The sequence below is a fragment of the Bombina bombina genome, chromosome 7, assembly GCF_027579735.1.
Source record: "Bombina bombina isolate aBomBom1 chromosome 7, aBomBom1.pri, whole genome shotgun sequence".
In the NCBI taxonomy this organism is placed as follows: domain Eukaryota; kingdom Metazoa; phylum Chordata; class Amphibia; order Anura; family Bombinatoridae; genus Bombina; species Bombina bombina.
In genome coordinates, this window is record NC_069505.1 from 317,802,605 (window position 1) to 317,827,243 (window position 24,639).

At 36.5% G+C, this 24,639-nt stretch overlaps 1 protein-coding gene across 1 annotated transcript in view; it reads left to right on the plus strand.

Annotated features, from left to right (window-relative positions):
• Nucleotides 1-3,467: 3,467 nt before the first annotated feature.
• Nucleotides 3,468-24,639, plus strand: part of MTMR14 (myotubularin related protein 14) — a 402,308-nt gene continuing 381,136 nt past the window's right edge. Inside the window, exons 1-3 of the mRNA XM_053689383.1 lie at nt 3,468-3,666; nt 9,792-9,940; nt 10,957-11,062. Of these exons, the coding sequence (XP_053545358.1) occupies nt 3,565-3,666; nt 9,792-9,940; nt 10,957-11,062 (357 nt within the window). The 5' untranslated portion in view covers nt 3,468-3,564. The remainder of the gene's footprint in view (nt 3,667-9,791; nt 9,941-10,956; nt 11,063-24,639) is intronic.

The window sequence follows — 24,639 nt, forward strand, 5'->3', positions numbered from 1 at the left end:
GATTTTCTTCTTTTATACCCTTTCTTGCCAGCCACGCTGTGGAGTACTTGGACGCGTGTGATGGAGCATTGTCCTGCATGAAAATCATGTTTTTCTTGAAGGATGCAGACTTCTTCCTGTACCACTGCTTGAAGAAGGTGTCTTCCAGAAACTGGCAGTAGGACTGGGAGTTGAGCTTGACTCCATCCTCAACCCGAAAAGGCCCCACAAGCTCATCTTTGATGATACCAGCCCAAACCAGTACTCCACCTTCACCTTGCTGGCGTCTGAGTCGGACTGGAGCTCTCTGCCCTTTACCAATCCAGCCACGGGCCCATCCATCTGGCCCATCAAGACTCACTCTCATTTCATCAGTCCATAAAACCTTAGAAAAATCAGTCTTGAGATATTTCTTGGCCCAGTCTTGACGTTTCAGCTTGTGTGTCTTGTTCAGTGGTGGTCGTCTTTCAGCCTTTCTTACCTTGGCCATGTCTCTGAGTATTGCACACCTTGTGCTTTTGGGCACTCCAGTGATGTTGCAGCTCTAAAATATGGCCAAACTGGTGGCAAGTGGCATCTTGGCAGCTGCACGCTTGACTTTTCTCAGTTCATGGGCAGTTATTTTGTGCCTTGGTTTTTCCACACGCTTCTTGCGACCCTGTTGACTATTTTGAATGAAACACTTGATTGTTCGATGATCACGCTTCAGAAGCTTTGCAATTTTAAGAGTGCTGCATCCCTCTGCAAGATATCTCACTATTTTTGACTTTTCTGAGCCTGTCAAGTCCTTCTTTTGACCCATTTTGCCAAAGGAAAGGAAGTTGCCTAATAATTATGCACACCTGATATAGGGTGTTGATGTCATTAGACCACACCCCTTCTCATTACAGAGATGCACATCACCTAATATGCTTAATTGGTAGTAGGCTTTCGAGCCTATACAGCTTGGAGTAAGACAACATGCATAAAGAGGATGATGTGGTCAAAATACTAATTTGCCTAATAATTCTGCACTCCCTGTATATATATATATATATATATATACACACACACACATATTTTCTTTGTGTGCATATATGAGTTGAAAATAAATATACAGGTGGCCCTTGTTTTACAACGGTTCAATTTACACCGTTTCAGAATAACAACCTTTTTTTCCAGTCATGTGACTGCTATTAAAAAGCATTGAGAAGCAGTGCATTTATTAAAATAGCCAGTAGGGGGAGCTGTCCGCTTTTGTTGCAGCAAAGCCAAGCAAGCTGAAATTAATCAGTTTAACCAGACCTGAGCTATCGAGCAGATTTCAAAGGAACAAGATCTTCCTGTCTATAAATCAGTCCAGATTGGAATGCATAGAGAGAACTGTTTGCAGAAAAATGCAAGTGAAGTCTGTGTTGTGTGATTATTTTATTAGGTTTATAATGCTGTTTAGCAAATGTTTTTGTTCATTTAACTTAGTTTAATTATATATTCTGTGTTGTGTGATTATTTTATTAGGTTTATAATGCTGTTTAGCATTTAAAGTCTTTATTTCAAAGCTTTAAAAATAATGTATTAGGTGTTACTTATGACAATTTTGAGAGGGGCCTGGAACCTATCTCCCTCACTTCCCTTTGACTTACATTGTAAACTGGGTTTCAATTTACAATGGTTTCGATTTACAACCATTCCTTCTGGAACCTAACCCCGGCGTAAACTGAGGGCTACCTGTATACAGGTATACATCACTTTACAGCACTTCACTTTACAGCAATTTGTGGAGCTAAAGTGCAACCTCCAAAGATTTTGAAATTGTGCTGTACTTATCGTGAGATTGTGACACAAGTGACTAGCACCATTTTGTTGTGCGCAGTTCACTCTGTTTACAGCATTACAGTGCAATCTGTATCTCAATGTGGTAGTCTGGCAAATGTTACTACAGTAATTGTCACTATTTTACAGGTACAGTTTTTATTGAATACTAATTGAATACTGTGCTGTGCTTGTGTTAACACTAAACTTGGCGCTATTGTACTCCAAATTTATGTTAGTTCAAACATGTTTCCAAGTTTTTAAACATATCGGTAAGTGAAAACAAAGCTAAAACCACGTTAACTTTAAGGTGGTTTTCACTTTACGGCGGGGCTCCGGTGTTCTAAATTCCGCGCATGAGCAAGTGGCCCAACCTCTCAAAATCAGCTGTTGAAGTCTACGCAACGGGTCGAGGAATTCTATGGCCAATATACTTCATTGTGCAGGCGCGCAGAATACCGTGCATGCGCACATGGCCCGACTCCTCACGCTCAGCTTAATAAGCTGCGTCAGAGACAAGGCGCTAGCTGCACACTGGCAACACGACCCTATTGGTTGTCCAGCCAGTGACTTCACGGACACACGCCTATTTCCTATATATTATCTGATCGGTCCGCAGTCCGTTTGATTTGCCCGCCTAGACCTTCATTCAATTTCCAAATTGCTCTATTGCGTGCCGACTTACCAGGGGGTATACTGGCCATAGAATTCCTTGACCCGTTGCGTAGACTTTAACAGCTGATTTTTGGAGGTTGGGCCTCTTGCGCATGGGCAGTGAGCGCCACACACCTCCAGCAGCTGATGTCACGTCATCAGAAGTGACGTGGGTCCGGAATTTTTAAAAGTCGCAAGACAAAATTTAGAACACCGGTCCCTAACCCGCTGTATGAGCGAGGTATACCTGTAATTTGTCAATTTTGATTTTAACAACAACAACTTTGTTACATCAATATATAGCATTTGGTGAAAATTAACCCCTTAAGGACCAGCGACGTAACCTGTATGTCACTGGCCTTTTTTTGTGATTTGATTGTTTTAAAGCGCGGTCTTGCCACCAGCGTTGAGACTGCTCTATTCCAAAAAGCCTGCTAGAGGGAGGGCATTAATAGTGTGTTCTTGCTAGACTTGTGCTATTATGTCCTGAAAAAACCCTTAATGACCAGTGAAATACAGGGTACATTGTGGTCATTAAGGGGTTAAATAAAAACATGAAAGCCAGTTTAAAGGGATATGAAACTATATGGAAGAAAATAGTACTGCAAACTACTATTCTTACAAATCGATAACATTCTTGCAAAACAGTGCTGCCATATAGTGCTTCAGACATGCACACTCCTTAGCTTACATCCCTGCTTTTTTTTCAACAAAAGATACCAAGCAAATAAAAATTTAGAATAGAATTACATTGCATGATCTATCTGAATTATAAAATAAAAAAAAGTCTGGGTTTTGTGTCCCTTTAATGAAAGCATAACTGTTTAGATTTTTTTGGTCTTTAGGGTATAAACTACTCGTTGTCCAAAAGACTATTGACGTGTCACAAAGCAAAAACATAAATAACAGCTTGTAATATTGATCTGCTTCTGAGTGCGTCTAGACTGTACTACATTTCGCATTCTTGTTTATACAACAGAGATTTGTTTACTTACGTGCCACCACCAACATGGTGCTAAAAATGTATCCATGACGTCACTTGAGCGCGCCGGTGACAGGTGTCATGGCGTCATTTTCAAGGCGCTGTGTTGCGGATGTCCTGTCAGGCGGTTCTTGGGGCTTCAGTGTTCCTGATGATGGATGTTGAGTGACCCGGTGGGTGACATGGAGGACTGCGGAGTGGCCGAGCTGCTCGAAGAGTTCTCCCGTGCTCAATACCGGACTAAGGACGTCAGCCCCAAGGTGAAAGGCTGGGGTTAATCTGAGTGCATGGGGCGGTGCCGCACTGCCCCCTGGGAACGAAGCTGTCATTTCTTTTTGGCTTAGTATCGTACTAACCTGTTATTGATACTATTTCTGTTATGATTCACTCATCCTATGTATCATTCACTCATCCTATATATCATTATTAGTTTTACTTACATTACTAGTTTACCTGGTGTACTTGGTGCCGCTTAAAAAAAAAGAAAACTTAAAAAAAAAAGTAATACTACAAAATACTTTCATATGAAAAAGTGTCCAAATTCTTTGTCTGAGACTATAAGAGACTTGGACATTTGTTCATATAACCTGGTTTTCAATATGAAACCCACATTTGTTATTTGAGAATACAATTTCAAACAACTTTCCAATTTACTTCTATTATCTAATCTGCTTCATTCTTTAGGTATACTTTGTTGAAGAAATAGCAATGCACATGGGTTAAGCCAATAACATGAGGCATTTAAGTACAGCCACCAATCAGCTGCTATTCAGCATATTTAGATATGCTTTTCCAACAAAGGATATCAAGAGAATGAAGCAAATGAGATAATAGAAGTAAATTGGAAAGTTGTTTAAAATTGCATGATCTTTCTGAATCATGAAAGAAAAAAATGTTTTTCATTTCCCTTTAAATTATACTGTATGTGATAAAGAATATACAGTAAAGTATAGTACAGCAATTTGAAAACAATAAAAGTGCCCATCACATAAATATTAATTTCAATTGAGTTTATAGCATATTTCAGTAACAAAGCACTGTATTGGAGAATAAACATTTTTAAATTGATATAACACACTCACTTTGTAAGCACACGTTACAAGGTTTTGCAAATCAAAACACCCTTGAAAAAGCATATTAGAATCCATGTTATTGCACTCCTTTTGCTGTAACTAATTACGTAGAGCTGTAAATGAGTATTTTATCTAAGCAATCCAATCACTGTGGAGCATGTTGCAGGCTTGGGTAAATGTTACCATAATTAAAGAGTCATTTTAGTAAAAAAAAATCACACGCTCTAATTTGTTAGAACACATCATTTTAGCACTAGTGACACAGCATGTCTATATGTCTAACCCACACTCCTTAAACACATAGTTAAAGTACCACATGGTAGCCTGAGAGAACTGTTGGTCCTGAGCAAAAAATGACAGTAACCCATTCAGAGATTGCAGTCACACATCTGGGCCATCATCTTTTTTTTTGGAACGCTCTGCATCCTTGTACCTTTGCACACCCTTGTAGCTCTTTACAGTCACTGGTTGAAATCATTGGATGCTTTTAATATAGAAATGTCACAATATATGGATAATATCATATTCCCATATAGAAATCCTCATACAAATGAAGTTTTGTCCTGAAAAATCTGTTTGTTAGTGATTTAATAAATCTGATTTGTGATTTAATTAACGTGATATTGACACAACTAAAAACAGTGTATACATCAAACTATAATAAAGTTGGTGTCTTACTGTGTGGTGAATTCACTGTTGTAGAATTTGTGCTAACAAATGGATGCATTTTGAAGTAATTTAAAAGCTAAAGACAGAATTTATGTGTAATAAAATGTGTCTTTATAGTTCTTGTATTGGTGTTATTGATGTTATAATTAATTGTATTACATATCTTATAGCCTTTTTTTTCCATCCTCATATTATAACCCTATTGTATTCCATGAAAGGACCAGAAAATACAGTAGATTTGTATAATCAACAAATGCAATATAACAACATAATGCAATAGCACTTAGTCTGAACTTCAAATGAGTAGTAGAATTTTTATTTTTTTTCTGAAAAATGTCAGTTATGTCTTTCTACTCCTACTGCATCACGTGACAGCTATCAGCCAATCACAAATGCATATATGTATAATCTGTGAATTCTTGCACATGCTCAGTAGGAGCTGTTGACTCAAAGTGTGAATATAAAAAGACTGTGCACATTTTGTTAATGGAAGTAAATTGGAAAGTTGATTAAAATTCCATGTTCTATCTGAATAATGAAAATTTAATTTTGACTTGAGTGTCCCTTTAATGGAAGAAAATTGGAAAGTTGTTTAGAATTACTGCTCTATCTGAATCATGAAAGTTTAATTTTGACCTGAGTGTCCCTTTAATTTTATTTACCCCCTCCACCCCAAATCCACTTGTGCACCGTATTTGTGATGCAGATCTAGCCAAGCAGAACTGGTAAATATATTTTGGATCCTGGGCTTTCTATATTACAGTCTTAAAAATACCCTTTAAAAAAATATTATAAATTGTGGTCACTGCAAAGGGAAGTGAAAGCAAAAAGGCACTTTGCCTTAACTGATGTTGTGTAGGATTTTGCTAACATTGCTTTTTCTACATTTATGAAAACTTGCCTGCTGAGATTATGTGATACTGTGTTAAAGAACCTTAAAGGAGTAAGTCATTCTCTGCAAGAGTTAACAGTCAATATATAGACTTCTAAAAAACAAAAAAAGATTATGAGTACTCAAAGGGTGAACAATAAAAAAACAACTTTTCTTCCAAAGATTAAAAAGCAAACATGGTGATGATGGCGTGTAAAGCAAGAACTCCTGACGCGTTTCGCGCTAAATTAATGCTTAATCATAGGTCTGTCTTTGCGATGCCTATGCACACATTTTGTTCCACACAGTCCATAATCCTTAAAGCAACATGAAACTCAAAACCTTATCTTTCATATTCAGATAGAGCATGCAATTTTAGACAACTTTCTAATTTATTTCTCTTATAACATTTTCTTTGTACTCTTGATATCCTTTGTTGAAAAGCATGCAGAGGTATGCTTTGGACCAGCAAGGCACTATTGGGATCTAGGTGGTGATTGGTGGCTGCATACATGTGTCTTTTGTCATTGGCTCACCAGATGTGTTCGGCTAGTAGTGCATTTCTGCTACTGAGCATACCTAGGTTTACTCTTCAACAAATGAATGCAAAACTAGTAATAGAAGTATATTGAAAATTTGTTTTAAGATGGCTTGCTCTACCCGAAGCATGAAAGTTAATTTTTTTTACTTTGGTGTTACATCTGACAAAAATGGGCCAGAGACTTGCATAACTGCAAATTGTCCAGGTTTATTAAAGGGACATTCCAGTCAAAATTTTAAATGCACATAGATTAATTACATGTTTGTATAGAAACATATTTGCAATATACATGTATTAGCAAAAATGCTTCTAGTAAAAATTATCACTTTTTTAGTGTTAACATTTTTCTCTGCATGTGAAGCATAGCTAAATATTCCCAGTGCACCAGCATTTTAAATATGGCAGCTGCTCAAAAAGCTAGTAGGGCTTGTGCCATGTTTAGCAATTTACAAATTGAGTAATTACCAGATGGTACAAACACCTTAGGCTCTCTGAGCAAGTGCTGTGTTTACAATGCTGGTGCACGGTGCATACTTGAATACACTTTTGAAACGACTATAGCTTTTATTAGAAGCATTTTTGCTAATACATGTATATTACAAAAATGCTTTTAATAAAAACTGAAATGCACCCGTGGGGATTCCAATTTTGTCTGGAATGTCCCTTTAAGTTAGTACCAAGCAATACAGATTTTGACGGACACAATTCTGTCAAATATCACTTCAATATACAGCTCTTAGCTAATCTTGATACTCAGCCGACTAACAAGCAGTTGCTCCCTCTGTATGATAAACATGATAACAAAAGTCAGCAGCTAATTGTTCTCGGAAAACGATGTTAATCACTGCAATCGGATGCCTATTGACACCCAAGTTTCCATTCGTCATATATCACTGCCCAGAGTAAACTTGTTGCTGATGCATAAGTGTATCATGTAAGCAAAGTGATATTTATAATCTATCACTGTTCATATGGGACTAATTTATTTATTAGTTATGCATGCCTGTCATACACTAAATATTATTTTGTCCAGAAAAAAAAATATATATATATATCACAAGATTTTCATGCTGTAGACTTAATCTGATAATAGAAGTAAATGGGAAACTTTTAAAAATTGTATGGTCTATCTGAACCATGCAAGAATTATTTTTTCGGTGTATCCCTTTAAATTTCAGGAATAATGAAGATATATTGCAGTATTTAGTTGTACTAAAAAAAAGATATTATTTAAACTCATTGTTTTATTCTTTCTCCCTAATCAGTTTAAGTAGCTAGTACAGTTTTTTTCTCCTGGTGATGGCATAACTGTTATATATTTGTTATATTTGTTGGAAAATTATGTAACATTTTAATTTAATTTTTTATTTATTTATTCTTTTGAAACGCTAGGATTTACCAGTGCAACAAGTAAAGGGGACTTTCAGTCATGAAGTATAAAATACTTCATGCTGAAAGTTCAATTATTTGTCTGCAGCGTTCGCCACGCTTAGCACCCCAGGCCGCCCACGGCAGAACACTATTTTGCAGTGAGGTGATCTTAGCCAATAGAATGCTAGCTGGGGCGCATGGCTATTGGCTAAGAGGGGGAAACGTCACCTCATTGAAAAATAGCATTCTGCTCCGGGCGTTATACGCTTCAGGCAAATAAAGGAACTTTCAGCATGACGTATTTTATACTTCATGACTGAAAGCCCCCTTTATTTGTTGCAGTGGTAAAGTGACAGTAAAATGTTCATGCTTTTGCAATGTATGCCAGTAGTATTGGCAACAATGTTTGTAGTAATGTATGCAACATTAAAAATAATGCTGACAGAATGCTTATGATGTGTATATTCCTGAATTCCTATGAGCCTATAGCCTTCATTTATTGCACCCATTTATTTTTGCACAACCCGGATCAGGATGATTTGAATCCGTGACACTTTAGGTAGTGGAGAGGTTAAAGGGACAGTCAAGTCCAAAAAAACCTTTCATGATTTAAATAGGGAATGTAATTTTAAACCACATTCCAATTTACTTTTATCACCAATTTTGCTTTGATCTCTTGGTATTCTTAGTTGAAAGCTAAACCTAGGAGGTTCATATGCTAATTTCTTAGACCTTGAAGACTGCCTCTATTCTGAAAGCATTTTGACCACTAGAGGGCATTAGTTCATGTGTTTCATATAGATAACATTGAGCTCATGCATGTGAAGTTACCCTGGAGTGAGCACTGATTGGCCAAAATGCAAGTCTGTCAAAACAACTGAAATAAAGGGGCAGTTTGCAGAGGCTTAGATACAAGGTAATCACAGAGGTAAAAAGTGTATTTCTATAACAGTGTTGGTTATGCAAAACTGGGGAATGGGTAATAAAGGGGTTATCTATCTTTTTAAACAACAAAAAATCTGGTATTGACTGTCCCTTTAAGTAGCTGCAGTCTTAACACCACAGCTATTTAAAGGAACAGTCTAGTCAAAATTAAACTTTCATGATTCAGATAGGGCATGTAATTGTAAACAATTTTCCAATTTTACTTTTATAATCAGATTTGCTTTGTTCTCTTGGTATTCTTAGTTGAAACAAGCTAAACCTATTTAGGCTCATATGCTAATTTCTAAATCCTTGAAGGCCGCCTTTTATCTCAGTGCATTTTGACAGTTTTTACACAGCTAGACAGCGCTAGTTCATGTGTGCCATAGAGATACCATTGTGCTCACTCCTGTGGAGTTATTTATGAGTCAGCACCGATTGGCTTAAATGCAATTCTGTCAAAAGCACTGAGATAAGGGGATCATTTGCAGAGGCTTAGATACAAGGTAATCACAGAGGTAAAAAGTATATTAATATAACTGTGTTGGTTATGCAAAACTGGGGAATGGGTAATAAATGGATTATCTATCTTTTTAAACAATAACATTTGTGAAGTAGACTGTCCCTTTAACTAGCGTTTCAGGTTTGTTTGCAACAAGGCTGAATCTCGGAGGCAGCGTCATAAATGGGGCCCTATATCTTTAACAAAGGATATCAAGAAAACAAAGCACATTTGATAGAAGTGAATTGGAAAGTTGTTTGAAATTGCATGCTCAGTCTGATTCATTAAAAGTTTTTAACATTGACTTTCTGTCCGTTTTAAGAACTATGCTGGGAAGAATGACTATATAATGCCAGAAATTAATTTGATGTTTTGTAGGATATTTTGTTCTTTAGTAATGCCCTATTGATTTTTTTTCCCTGTATGTGTTTCAGGTTGAAGTAATTGAGAAGCGCTGCTTGGCGTTGTTTGGTAAAGATTATTGTTACAGTCTCATCCAGAATACAAATGGAGATCTCTGCAGCCATTATCCACGGCAAATCGTCTTCTTGGAATATGAGAGCACAGAGGAAGAGAAAAACACGTACGTAAAAAACAAACAGAAAACGGCGTCTACTCCTGTATGACAAGTTTGTTTATTTATATATATATATATTTCTACTTAAAGGGATGATTCAGGTAGAGCAAGCAATTTTAAGCAACTTTCTAATTTACTCCTATTATCTATTTTTCTTCGTTCTCTTGGTATCTTTATTTGAAAAAAGCTTGCAAGCCAGCCCATCTTTGGTTCAGCACCTGTGTAGTGCTTGCTGATTGGTGGCTTAATGTAGCCACCAATCAGCAAGCACTATCCAGGGTCCTGAACCAAAAATTGGCCGTATCCTATGCTTACTTTCCTGCTTTTTCAAATAAAGAGAATGAAGAAAAATTGAAAATAGGAGTAAATTAGAAAGTTTAAAAAAAAAAGTTGCTTAAAATTGCATGCTCTATCTGAGTCTTTAAAGAAAAAAATGTGGGTTCAGTATCCCTTTAACTGAACATGTAAATCAAAATCAGACTCGTGATTTTTTAGATAGACCTTGACATTTTAAGTGACGTTTCTCACTCTGCTTTTATCTATTATTTTGTTTATTATTTTATTATTCTTCACTTCTATGTGATCTTTTATTCTGTTCACTATTCTTTTCTTACTCACTATTCTGTGATCCAGTACAGGTAGAAAACCCTTTATCCAAACTGCTTGGGACCGCAAAAGGTTTGGATTTCAGAATAGTTTGTATTTTGGAATATTTGTATCTTTAAAACGGGACAGTTTGGAGAGGGGATGGGACCAAGTGTAAACAAATAATATCTTTTTGCCATTTAGGCAACATTTACATGTCGTACTACAGCTTATACATGCAACATAAATGTAGTTTTATATCATTTTTAATACTTTTGTTTACATAGTACCATCAGAAACAGTACTTTTTTTAATTTATTTTTTATTGAGGTTGAAAATAAGATATACAAGGATTATATAATAAAATAACACAGTAAGAATATTGGAATACAGACAATTTAAGACATAGGATTGTAAATTGATTATATGCATTCCAGAAAAAGGACAAACCAAGAATATGGTATACCAAATATGTTATATACCTCCATAATGATAGATGAGGCCACTTTTGGACCTCCCATCTATGAGAACATGCTATTGGATGTAAGTACCAACTAAGGAGACCACTTTTGGATCTCATCTGAATAATTTTCTATCTATAATATAAACATCATAAATATAACATAACAATAAGAGCAGCACCAAGGGAGCCTTCCAATATAGTAAAATATAACATCTGGTTATAGCTAATATATACATTGTTGAGGGGAGCCATCTTATTAACCTTGAAAATCAGCCTAGTCCTATTGGGTGCTGTATAATATAAAAGTGGCTCTTAAAGAAGGAGTAAATAGTAATATACCCCAAATGGCATGTAAAAATATCTACCAAACAATCCAATATTTAAATATGCATAGTAGGACACCTCTCTGGGGGCTGGCTGTATTCTCTGCTAGCATGGCATAGAATCAATATAAAGTGAGGTTGACAGCATGTTTATTTTATGCCTACTCATTAGCCTAAGACTTTATATATATATTAACATTGTGATATTCATTAGGACCTATCATTTCTAGAAATCTAAATAAGACACTATCCACATATAGTATCAGCACATTTTACACATTTAGATCTTGTGGACATTAACTTGCACTATATCAGTTGGCTGTCAAAGTTATATTTTGAGCTTATTAAGGTGTTAAGAAGCCTGCTGGGAGATAGGTACCTCTGATGGAGATAATAAATAGCAGGGTGACAAGAGCCTTAGACGAAAGTATTAAACATGTAGCTGGTACTGCAGTATACTGACATATCAGTGGGAGGTATAAGCTAACTATATCCTAACCTAACACAAGCCCAATGCAACCAGATGGGTATAGACAACTCAGGGGGAAGAACACAAGCCCAGTCAGTTAAAGTAATAGATCAAAACATGGCCTACTATAAGTACACTTAAGGATGGGTTACAAGAGTAAGGGTAGTGCCTCTGAAATGAAAAACAATTAACTGTGAGCAATAGAAAAGCCAATAAAAAATAGACCAGCCACAGTAGGCCCCTGTAGCATTTTGTGATAGTAGTGCATGCTAGTGATATGGGAAGCTTAGGATCGCAGCACAAGTGCATGTATTTTCATATCTATGGGCTATGATACATTTAAATGGAGTTGCCGTCATTAGGGTAAAGGCAGACTAAGTGTAGGTAAGAGGAGGAGTAGGGTCATATTAGCAGTTCAATGCAGTAGCAGTTTACTTCTCGCTATATCAAGGTGCAATTTACTTCTAAACTGTTTATATAGCTGGCATCCATGCATCCCTAAAAAACTCAACTTATACAAGTCTTCCAATACATCAAATAGAAATGTGGACCCAGCTAAGGATAGAGCAAACAATGTCTTCATAATCAGCAGCCTTCACTGTAATGTAAAAAGTCACGTTCCACGAACTGACTAGGCACATATTAGGTTAAATAATGAATGTTTAAAGGGAGATAGTGCTCCGTTAATCCTTTCAGACGATTGTCTTATCCGGGGGGGGGGGGATAACAAAGAATTGGGAGCGCCCTGGAGGAAACAGTATGGTCATCCCATGCCAGTTTTTATCAAAGAGCATAAGTTTTCAACTATGTCCGCTCCCTGGAGTCGGGAGGAGATGCCTGCTAAATTTCTCCTTAGTGGATGTTTCTTAAAATCTTGTGCAAATGTGGAGGCAGGTGCATTCATATCAATGCCGCTTACCTCAGTCCCCAACAGGTCGGCACAGTGGACACCATCCTTCCCAACACATTGTGTTACGGCCTCCGTGTACCTCACTGTAGATTGCGCAGCAGGAAATTCAAGCTTTTTACTTTCACTGTCCAGGCTAACTAATAAGTGCTGGGGTTCCAACGAGTCACCACTCCCAACTTCTGCCGCTAAAAGCTCAAATTGTATAGTTTGCTGAGGGACATAGATGTCCTGATCTGCAATCAGAGCTTGATAGTGTGGCGAGGGCTCCTCCATTTCTGCAGAGCAAACTTGAGTACCATCTCCTCCATTTTCTTTTTCCGCTTTTTCTCCGGCTCTAGTTCTCCGATTACCATGCTGAAGTGCAAGTGCATGCAGACTGTACCATTCAACGGACAGCACACATAATAGCTTTGCGTGATGCTCCTCGAGCAGGCGGGTCACGACCCTCAGGATCAAGTTGGTGCTAGAATCCATCTATTCAATTCGATTGTAAATATAGTAGAAGGTGGATTAAGCCCCTCACGTACTTTTCTTGTGTGCAGCTCTCCTTCTTGTAGATTTGAGGCAACGTTAAGTGTCTGGGGGGGGGGGGAATAATGCGGCAGCCCTGGTCACGCAAATGATCGGCCCTAAAGATAATGGCTACCACTTTGTGGCTCAGCTAAAGAGCATAGGCGGTCAGCAATCCTGATGTAGTTCTGAGCTTCACTTCTCTGCAAGTTGTTGTAAAGCATAGATATACTTTATATTTGAGGAATATCTGAAAATAATATCTATAAAAGATGATTGAAGCCAGGAGCTCCACACAGATGCGTCTTGCCGCTTGAACTATAGGCTCCGCCCCCCAGAAACAGTACTTTTTTTTAAAAAAAAATACTAATTAAAAAGTTTGGTTTTCAGAATTTGGATTTTGGAATTCTGGATTTGGGAATATGAACCTGTATTATTATTCACTATTCTGTGATCTATTCTTCTATTCACTACTCTATTATTCTGTTATCAATTTTAGTTTGCTATTTTGGTATCCTGTCTTGAATTGTGTATGTACATATGCTTATCAGCAGCAATGCTCGTCTGAGAACTAGTTGGTTATTGGTGGCTACACAGAAATGCCTCTTGTCTTTGGCTCACCAGGTGTGTTCAGCTAGCTCTCAGTAGTGCCTTGCCAATGTGATCGGTCCTATAGAATTTATGCACAGCTTGAGCACTATATGTCAGCTGTGTTTGCAACATTGTTACATATACAAGACGTGCATGCACCGCATCCTACCTATGTATGCCACCATTGAATGGAGCTAACAAAAAAATAACAAGAGAAAGAGGTAACTATGATAATGGAAGTAAACTGAAACTTTTTTTTGTCTGCGCTTACACTCTCCATCAGGATTGTGAAATTTTGGCTTTCATGTCTTTAAAAAAAAAATTGGCGGCGAGAAACACTGCCCTGTTCATACCTTGTGTGACTTGCCTGCCAAAATAAATAACAACTATAATATGTATAGATCTTCATTATTCCACTTTGTTCTAGTTTAGTTTGCATTCATTGCAATGATAACCTCCTCTGATAAGCATGAAAAATAAGGAAGTAAGCTGGCATTGGGTGTACTTAACCTTTTGACGCCGTTCTGCCGTTCTATTCAGTCATAATTACACTGGGCTTTAGAGCCGTTATGACGGAATAGAACGTCATAGCCAACAGCTGTCCTGAAGCCTTCTGCGCTTCCTGGATTTGATCTAGGGTTATAGGGACGCCCCCCAGACCCGATCCAATAATAGAAATCTCGCGATCGTGTGATTTCAATTTGTCTACATCGGCAGGAAAGGGTTAAAGGAATTTGAAAGTCAAAATTAAACTTGCAAGAATCAGTTTACAATTTTAAGACACTTTTAAAATCACTTCTGTTATCAAGCGTGCTTTGTTCTCTTGGTATTCCTTGTTGAAAAAGAATACACACAGTGGGAGCTAGCTGCTAATTGGTGCTTGCACACATTTGTCTTTTGTCATTGGCTAACTAGATGTGTTTAGCTTAGCTGCCAGTAGTGCAATGCTGTTCCTTCAGCAAAGGATAACAAGAGAATGAAGTATATTTGATATTAAAAGTAAAAAAATAATAATTTTGTTTTAATTTTTTAAAAAAAAAAATATTTTTATTGAGGTTAATACAGAGTGCCACAAACAGGCTCACATACAATGAAATACAATGTACAGCTATGAGCAAGTTGGTGTATACGTATCATTTTAGTATACGGTTTCAAAAACATCTATTGAATAATATCAGCTGACAATGACATATTATAAACTTATGGGCCATAAAATGTTCCAAATTTCAAGTTTTCTAGATTAATATAGGTAGTAGTCCCCTATAAGAAACTGAACATTAGGTACAATATGAGCTCCCCCTATCATGAATAATGACACTTGATGGACAATCAAGAATAGAAATCAAACTAAAAAGGGGGGAACTGGGGGGATAGGGCAAAAAGGGGCACTCGTTGTTATACCCAGCAAAGATCAACTTTGTTGTCTGATCTATCTAAACATATGAAACATTTATGAACAGTGGGACAATCTATACTACCATCTAGTGGTAAAAATCTGACACTGCACTACTCTTAAAGGGATAGGAAAGTCAAAATTTAAGTTGCATGATTCAGATAGAGCATGTCATTTTAAGACACTTTTAAATCCACTTCTATTTTTCAATGTGCTTTGTTCTCTCAGTATCCCTTGCTGAAAAAGAATATGCACATATCCTACACTAGTGGGAGTTGCTGCTAATTGGTGCCTGTACACATTTGTCTCTTGTGATTGGCTAACTAGATGTGTTCAGCTTCCTGTCAGTAGTGCAGTGCTGTTCCTTCAGCAATGGATAACAAGAGAATGACACAAATTTGATAATAGAAGTAAATTGCAAAGTTGTTTAAAATTGTATGTTCTATCTGAATCGCAAAAGAAACATTTTGGGTTTACTATCCCTTTAAGCCACTTATATTCATCTATGTTAGATACTACAGGATAGTCTTTATATCTCTAGCAAGGAATAGAAGCCTCAGCCCTGGCTACAGTGCTTGCTACTAAACTATGGGAAGTTTGAACTTTGCACAACCCAAATATGAGCGATGTGCTAGCATAATTATTAGCCCATTCTAGATGACATAATGAACAATACACATGAGCAGATGCTAATGAACGGTACATATATACCAGTAAAAGTGCCTTAAACAGACATAGTAATGCACAAGACATTGATGAGCAGGTGTTAATGAACAGTGTTCACAAGCATATAATAAAACTGCTCTAAACAGACCTAATATAGTACAAAACACAAATGAGCAGATACTAGTGCACTGTGCTTACAGGCAAACAATAAAACTGCCTTAAATAGACGTAATGTACACAACAAAAATGAGTTTATGCTATGAATCATTACTTACATGTATACAATAATACTTCCCAAGAGAGCAAAAACAAACAAATTAGTTTAATGCAAACTTTTAGCTGAAAAAATGGGGTAACGTGAAAAAGAAAATACAAACAACGTGTAGCAGTCCTCTTAGACATTAGATCCTAGACTCAGCTGTGAACTTAAAGGGACACTGAACCCAAATGTTTTCTTTCGTGATTCAGATAGAGCATGCAATTTTGAGCAACTTTCTAATTAACTCATATTATAGAATTTTCTTTATTCTCTTGTTATGTTTTTTTGAAAAGCAAGAATGTAAGATTAGATGCCGGCCTATTTTTGGTGAAAAACCTGGGTTGTCCTTGCTGATTGGATAGCACCAATAAACAAGTGCTGTCCATGGTTCTGAACCCAAAATTTGCTGGCTCTTTAGCTTAGATGCCTTCTTTTTCAAATAAGGATAGCAAGAGAATGAAGAAAAATTGATTATAGACGTAAATTAGAAAGTTGCTTAAAATTGCATGCTCTATCTGAATCACGAAAGAAAATAATTGGGTTCAGTGTCCCTTTAAAGCTTCAGACCGCATAGTCTTCATAGAAAGTTTTATCTAGGAGGAAAGCATCGTAAAAAAATCATAGTAGACTGTTTTTAGGAATTTGTAGGGGCACATAAAATATGCTATCTTATCCCACACCCGCTCTCCATATCTTTTTTTTTTTTTTTTTTTTTTATTTTTTAAATTTTTTTATTATACTCAACAAATCGTTACAACATTACAATGACCTACAAAATTTACACATACACTTGAACAAACGTAGTATATATTCTTAAACATGGTATAAAGCTGGTTTGTTCTACTTACATTTATACCTCAGTGTGTCCCAAAAAAAAAAAAAAAAAAAAGAGAAAAAAACTTAACTCCCCCCCCCTCCAGGCCACCTTCCTCTACCCTACGTCTGGTCTGTTCATATATTCCTCCCAATAAAACCTAATCATCTGAAATATATGTTCCCTATTAGTTTTTAGATATTCATATTCTTCTAGTATCAAAAGTTCATTGATTCTATCAGTGACTATTTTTTTCTCAGGGACATAGGTTTTTTTCCAATTTCTGGCTATTATAGATTTTGTTCCATTTAGTATATAAGTTATTAATTTAGCTCTTATTTTGCAAATACCTTTAATAGGTTTATTTAGTAAAGCTGTATAGATATCTAATTGGAACTCGTTTATCCCACTTATCCTTTGGATACACCTCGACATTTCTTCCCAGATGTTTCTAACCAGAGGGCAATCCCACCAAATATGTCGCATACTACCCACCTTCCCGCATCCCCTCCAACATTGGTTGGAGGCATTTGGGTAGATACTATGTAACCTAGCCGGGGTCAAATACCATCTGGCCAGGATTTTATAATTTAATTCTTGTATATTAGAAGATGAAGATGAGCCAGCTGTATTTTTATACATTTTTAACCATTCTTTTTCTTCTAATTGAATCCCTGTTTCCAATTCCCATTTAAGTGCATATCCATGTTTTGTACCCTCCTCAGTAGCCATAAGTAATTTGTAACTAAGTGAGATAGTACTTTTAATGGGGGCCTCTGTGAGACAGATTTTTTCAAAGTTCGTTAGTTGTCCAGTTAGTTTTGCTCTTTCTGGATGATGTTCTAAAAAATTCTGCAGTTGTAAATACTTAAACCAATTACCGTATCTACCTTTAGCTAAATTCATTATTTCACTTTGGGGCTTAAGTTTACCATTTTCTAAAAACTGAATTAACGGTATAAGTTCAACTTGTGATTGTTGGTTCTGATACCTAGGAATGTGTCCCCCCTGAAATTCTATATTCGTTGTTATTGGTAGAAGAGGGGAAGGGATTGTTGATATATTAACAGATTCTTTTATTATTTTGATCCAATTATTAAAGGTGTGGTTAATTATTGGAAATTGTTTGATCCCTATTGGTTTACTTTCTACTGCAGTCCATATAAAGTCTTTCAGTGGTTGTTGGGATACCAAGTTATTTTCTAGCAATATCCATGCTTTATTTTTATCATTAATATGCCAATCTAAAATTCTTTGCAATGTTATTGCTCTATAATAATTTTGAATATTTGGTACCCCCATGCCCCCTACTTTCCTCCCCTTATATAGTATTGATCTTTTAATTCTCGGCTTTGTTTGTTTCCAGATAAATGAATTTATTATTTTTTGAAGGCTTATGCAATATGTATATGGAATATTTATAGGAATTGTCTGAAATATATATAAGATTCGAGGGAGAATGTTCATTTTTACTGTATGTATACGGCCTATCCATGACAATGTCTTTGATGCCCAATTTTTTAAATCTGTTTGTAGGTTTGTAAATAGTTTAGAGTAATTTTCAGAGAAGAGCTTACTATCACTTATTGCTAACTGAACTCCAAGATATTTTAATGAGGTATCTTTCCAGATATATGCACTATGTGTTTTACATTCTTGGTATACCCTTTCTGATAACGAAATCTTAAGTGCTTCCGATTTATTTTTATTGATTGAAAAATTTGAGTATATCCCATACTCTTGGAGTAAGTGTTCTAAATTTATAATAGACCTTACCGGTTCGGTTAATGTTAGTAGTACATCTTCTGCATATAATGTTACTTTGTATTCTTGGTCCCTTATCGTAATGCCTTTAATCTTACTGTCCATACAAATTTTTATTGCCAATATTTCCATGGATAAAACAAATAGCAGGGGTGACAAAGGGCACCCCTGTCTCGTACCGTTAGAGATAGTAATTGGTTCAGAGAGTATGCCATTAATTTTCACTTTGGCAGAAGGAGATTTATATAAATAAGAGATGCGTTGTCTAATATTTTCCCCAAAACCGAATTTTTCCAGTGCCAACTGCAAAAAGGACCAATCTAGCCGGTCGAATGCTTTCTCAGCATCTAAAGATAATATTATTGATGGTATTTTATGTAATTTAGCATATTTTATTAAATGTAATGCTTTTATCGTATTATCTCTGGTTTCTCTTCTTGGCACAAACCCGACCTGATCTTTATTTATAATTTCCGGTAGCAACTTATTTATTCTATTAGATATTAGTTTAGCATAGATTTTTATGTCATTATTCAACAGCGAGATCGGTCTATAATTTGCAGTCTCACTAGGATCTTTATCCGGCTTTGGTAGTACTATTATTCTTGCTTCTAGCATTTCTTTTGAGAACGCCGATTCTTGGCTAAGAGAATTAAAGAATTCCCATAATTTGGGGGCTAATAAATCAGAAAATGCCTTATAATAGTTTGTACTAAAACCGTCCGGCCCAGGGCTTTTCCCTATGACCAGGTTTTGGATTACCTGCTTTATTTCTTGTAGGGGAAAACGGCTCATCTAGCATCTCTTTTTGAGCTTCTGTTAATACGGGAGTTTTTACCTCTTTTATATATTTTATTTTATCCTCTACGGAGCTTTCTGATTTCTTTTGATTAACCAAGTTATATAACTGTTGATAATAAGTCTGGAATTCCTTAGCTATATCTTGGCTGCCTACCTTATAATTGCCTTGTTTGTCTTTTATTCTAAGGATATATGATTGTAATGACCTTTTTTTGATTGCCCTTGCTAACAGTTTTCCGGCCTTATTACCACCATTAAAGAATATTTTTTTAAGTTGTATCGCTCTGCGTTGAGCCCCTTTTATTAAATAGTTGTTCAGTTTTTCTCTAGCCTCCTTAAGATTTTCAGTTAGTTGGCTATTGTGGGGGTCCTTTTTATGTTTATGTTCTATCTTAGAAAGAGAGTCCAAAAGATTATTATAGTACTCTCTTGATTTCTTGTTTATTCTCGCTTTATGTTTTATAAATTCCCCTCTTATTACGGCCTTATGCGCCTCCCACCAAATACATGAAGAGGTGTCTACTGGACTATTTGTGCTAAAATATGTCTCAATGGATTTTTCAATATCTTGTTTTATTTGGATATCTTTTAAAAGATTATCATCTAATCTCCACTGGTATGTTGTTATTGGTTTATCTGGCCACTCCAGATCCATTGATAACATTGAATGATCCGACCAGGTTATGTTATGGATTTTGGCATTTTTAACCAATATGTAACTCTTCTGATCTATAAAAAAATAATCTATCCGTGTATAGGATTTTTGTGATGCTGAATAAAAGGTAAAATCTCTTGTAGTTGGGTGGAGAGTCCTCCAGACATCTAGCAGGGATAAAGATAGAAGGTTAGCTTTAGTTGTTTTAATAATGTATTTCGATATGTTACTTCTAGATTTCGAACAATCTATTTTAGGTTCTAATGAGATATTGAAATCGCCGCCTAAGATTAGCGTACCTTTTTGGAGGTCTAATATTCGATTACATATTTTTTTAAAAAATGACTTCTGTCCATTGTTTGGTGCATATATATTCACTAAGGTTACTGGTCTATTATATAGCAACCCTACTAAACAAACGAATCTCCCCTCCGCATCCTTTTCCTCTTGTATGAGTTGAAAGGGTATGTCTTTATGTATCACTATCCCTACTCCATTTCTCTTTCTCTGATTAATACTCTGGTATATCTTTGGGTAGTATCTATTTGTAAAATTTGGCGTATTGTTACTAGAAAAGTGGGATTCTTGAATAAATATGATGTCACCCTTCTCTTTATGAAAACTATTTAAAGCCATATTTCTTTTCTGTGGACTGTTAAGCCCTTTTACGTTCTGGGATATTAAACGTATAATTCTTTTAGACATTAATTATTGTTTCCTTGTTCCCTGTATTTTGTGTAGTGGATGTGGCCTGGGGGGTGGGGGGGAAAGAAAAAAAAAAAAACAAAAAAAACAAAAAACAAACATATAACCCAACAAAAGGGACCACACTTCATATAACCAACATTTATTCATCAAAAATAGGGGAAAATAAATCCAAAAACGATGGAATTCCTCCTATGGCAACCAGTTAGAAAAAATAAAATTTATGATAATTACACATTCTGTAACCCATACTCTTTTTAATGTTATACTATATCATGTTATTTAATTTGTACCTAGATTTAATACCTACTTTATTATTATAGTTATTCACTCCTCCCTCAGCCCCTATTATATATCACATAGCACAACAAAAAAAAAAAAAAAAAAAAAAAATAATTTAAGGAACACATCCATTGTGATATGTGATATACCTTGTAATAATATGTGGATTCTTATCCATAGCAACCATTGTGAGAAAAAAAAAAAAAAAAAAAAATGGGGCCTTGTGCATACTCTTATAAATACCCCTAGTGAGTTATACCTTTTAATAATCACTATACCTATTACATAATTCTATGTGACTCCTTAACCATATTACTCGCCCATTATGCGAGGTAAAAACAAAACCTTTAAAATAACAAGTGTAATATCAAGTGACACAAAAAAAAAAAAAAAAAAAAAAAAAAAAAAATGGGGCCTTGTGCATACTCTTATAAATACCCCTAGTGAGTTATACCTTTTAATAATCACTATACCTATTACATAATTCTATGTGACCTCCTTAACCATATTACTCGCCCATTATGCGAGGTAAAAACAAAACCTTTAAAATAACAAGTGTAATATCAAGTGACACAAAAAAACATTTGTATTAATTAGTGATAGAAAAACCATATTACAACGCCCATATGCAATGTGAAAACTTTTATAACATGTGACAAAAAAAAAAAAAAAAAAAAAAAAAAAAATACCTTTATAATATTATGTGACTTCATAAAAAGCCTTTGTAAAAAAAAAAAAAAAAAAAAGGGGGGGGGGGAGACCCCCCATTTTGTCAACCTTTGTGGTATGAGAAAAAAAAAAAAAAAAAAAAAATTGAATACATGGGGGGGGGGGGGGGGGGAAATCCCCCCCCTCTTTAACAACATTTGTGCTGTGTTAAAAATAACATTTTAAAATCATAGGATTCTTTGATAAGACCTAAAACCCTGTTGCTTATCTTTGTATATACCCTAGGGGGATTATAATTTACTTGTACACAAAAAAAGGTTATTCGGGTATTAGTAAACAGTTAATGTTCTCTTGGGAAACTGCTCCTTCTCTAGTTGTTTTTTTCCTCCAGGAACTTTGGTCCATTGTTGAGTTACTGTCCCATAAAGAGCAGATTTATTTTGTGAGGAATTCTCTCTCCCATTCTCTCGGCCCTTTATTATATTGCTTTCCGGGGGTACTAATCTCCAGTGTATCGCAGAAGGTTTTTAAGCTCCTCCAAAGTATGTAAAGTGGCCGTCTTGCCATTTGATGTGGCTTTTAATTCAAAAGGAAAACCCCACCTATAGGGGATTTCATTTGATTTAGATGCGATGTTAAAAATCTAAGTTCTCTTCTTTTTTGTAAAGTCCTTGGGCAGAGATCTGTAAATATCTGGATTGATTGTCCTTCATACTTAATACTATGTTGTTTTCCTTGCGGCTTGTAAAATAGCTTCCTTATCTTTATAGTGAGCCATTTTAATTATTACATCTCTAGGGAAATCACTGCTAGTTACTCTAGGTTTTATTGCTCTGTGGCAACGCTCTAGGGTCTTTGCGGTATATGTTTCGTCCCCTGTCAGTGTAGAGAAGAAATTGTAACAAATATTGCTCCAGATTTATATATGAGACACTCTCTGGTATCCCTCTAATTCTTAGGTTTGATCTCCTCTGCCTGTTACTCCAGGTCCTTCCACTTGATTTTGTAAAAGAGTTATAGCCTTTCCTTGCTGTTACATTGCTGGGACTAAGATTCAAAGGAGCTTGGGGCTAATTTCTTTTTCTTCTTCTAATTGGGCCACCCTGTTCCCTATCCTCCACAATTTCTTTTTTAATCATGGTAAATTCATTTTTTATGCAGTTTTAACCTGACTAATTTCTTCTAGAAGGGTTTGTATATCCTCTTTGGTAGGTAGTAACTTTAGATCTGCTTTTGTTATTGGGGGATGATTTAGGGTCAGGTGTATTACAAGCTTGTCCTGTGAGTGACATAGTTTCTGGCGATTGACTCAGTAGAGAGGATTCTGCCTGATTTAAAATAGGCGTCTACCTTTGGGGCATTAGATATATTATTTTTAATCCCTTTATCTTGTTTAGCTCTGTTTTCTGGAGGCCATCTTTACTTTTTTCTCTTTTCACTCCCCTTTTTTTTCCTCCTTTCCTTCCTTTTTTCCTTCCCCTTCCTTCCTTTTTATTCTAGCTATAGGGGACCTTACATAGGGTAACAGTTCTTAAGTTTTACTCTGTCTCTTATATTCTCCACTTATATCCTCCTACAGAGTTTTGCCGGTTTTTAGCTTTAATATTAACCCCTTCTTGTGTCTTTTTTTTTTTTTTTTTTTTTTTTTTTTTAAGGCCCCCCCTTTTTATAACAGACTAAAATGCTGTCAGTTTGTAGCTTGCTTGTAGGGTTATCACATTTTAATTTTTCTTTACACAGTCCTTTCTACGCCTCTTTATGCTTATTAACAAATCCCCAACTTTAACAGAAAGAGCAGAAAAAAGGGAAAAAAAAAAAAAAAAGTCTACCTTTATATCCAGTGGACCTGCAGAGGTTACTTGACCCCAATATGGTCACCTTGTCTCTTTTCCCCGTTAAGAGTTCCGCTGTTATCCGTGGCCTCTCCCTTGATCCACTGCAGCTTTAGTCCTACTTGACCTTTTTGTTGTAGAAATTGGCCAACGTTAGGGATCTAATTATAGGTAATCCTCTGTGCTGTGCAGATAATATTGACTGTCTTTCTTACTCCGGACTGTGCCCCGATAATCCTCTCCTCTGCTTGCAGCGGCTCCCTTGTTTCTAAGCTCTGCAGTTACAGTCCGGTGTTTGTAATAGAAATGATGTCGATAATTGCAGTACCTCTCTTGTCGCCTACCCGTTTTATGGGCAGCTACTCTGGGTCATCTATATCCCTTCTGGGTCGGATTCTCTGCAGCCTGCTCCTGGTGCGGTCTTTCCCTGGGTTAACATTGGCGGCCGCCATTCATTGTGTATAGCAGTTATACTCAGTCCTCACTTGAGCCAATTATATCTTGACGGCTTGCCCAACCTTTTACCCAGCGCAGGTTAAGTTGCTATGTAATTACCGCAACACCGCTACTCGGAGCCCAGCAGCCCCCCACCGAGCTCCTCCAGACTAGGCTCTTCCTCCGACTGCAGCACTACCCTCTGCATCCACGTATACGCCCCGAACGAACATGGGTCCCGGCCTCACCTCCACTTTCATCAGTTGTTAGAAAGGTGTGTTTTGTTACCGCTCCAGGTGAGGGTGGGCTGCTCCACATATGTTTGTCCCCGCTGGCTTTATGTTCCTTTTAACTTTGCGGTATCCACGCTTTAGACTGACTCAGTGCAGAGAACACGTAGCATTGCCGAATTTTATCGGTACTTTAGCATAGGCATGGGTTGCTTTGTTGGTTGCCTATAGGAGGTCGGTTAAGCTAGAGCTTCAGCGTTGTGCGGCCATTCTCTACCTCGGCCGGCTCCGCCCCCCTTTAGCCGCTCTCCATATCTTAAGTCCAAATAGAGTAACGCACAGCTGCAAC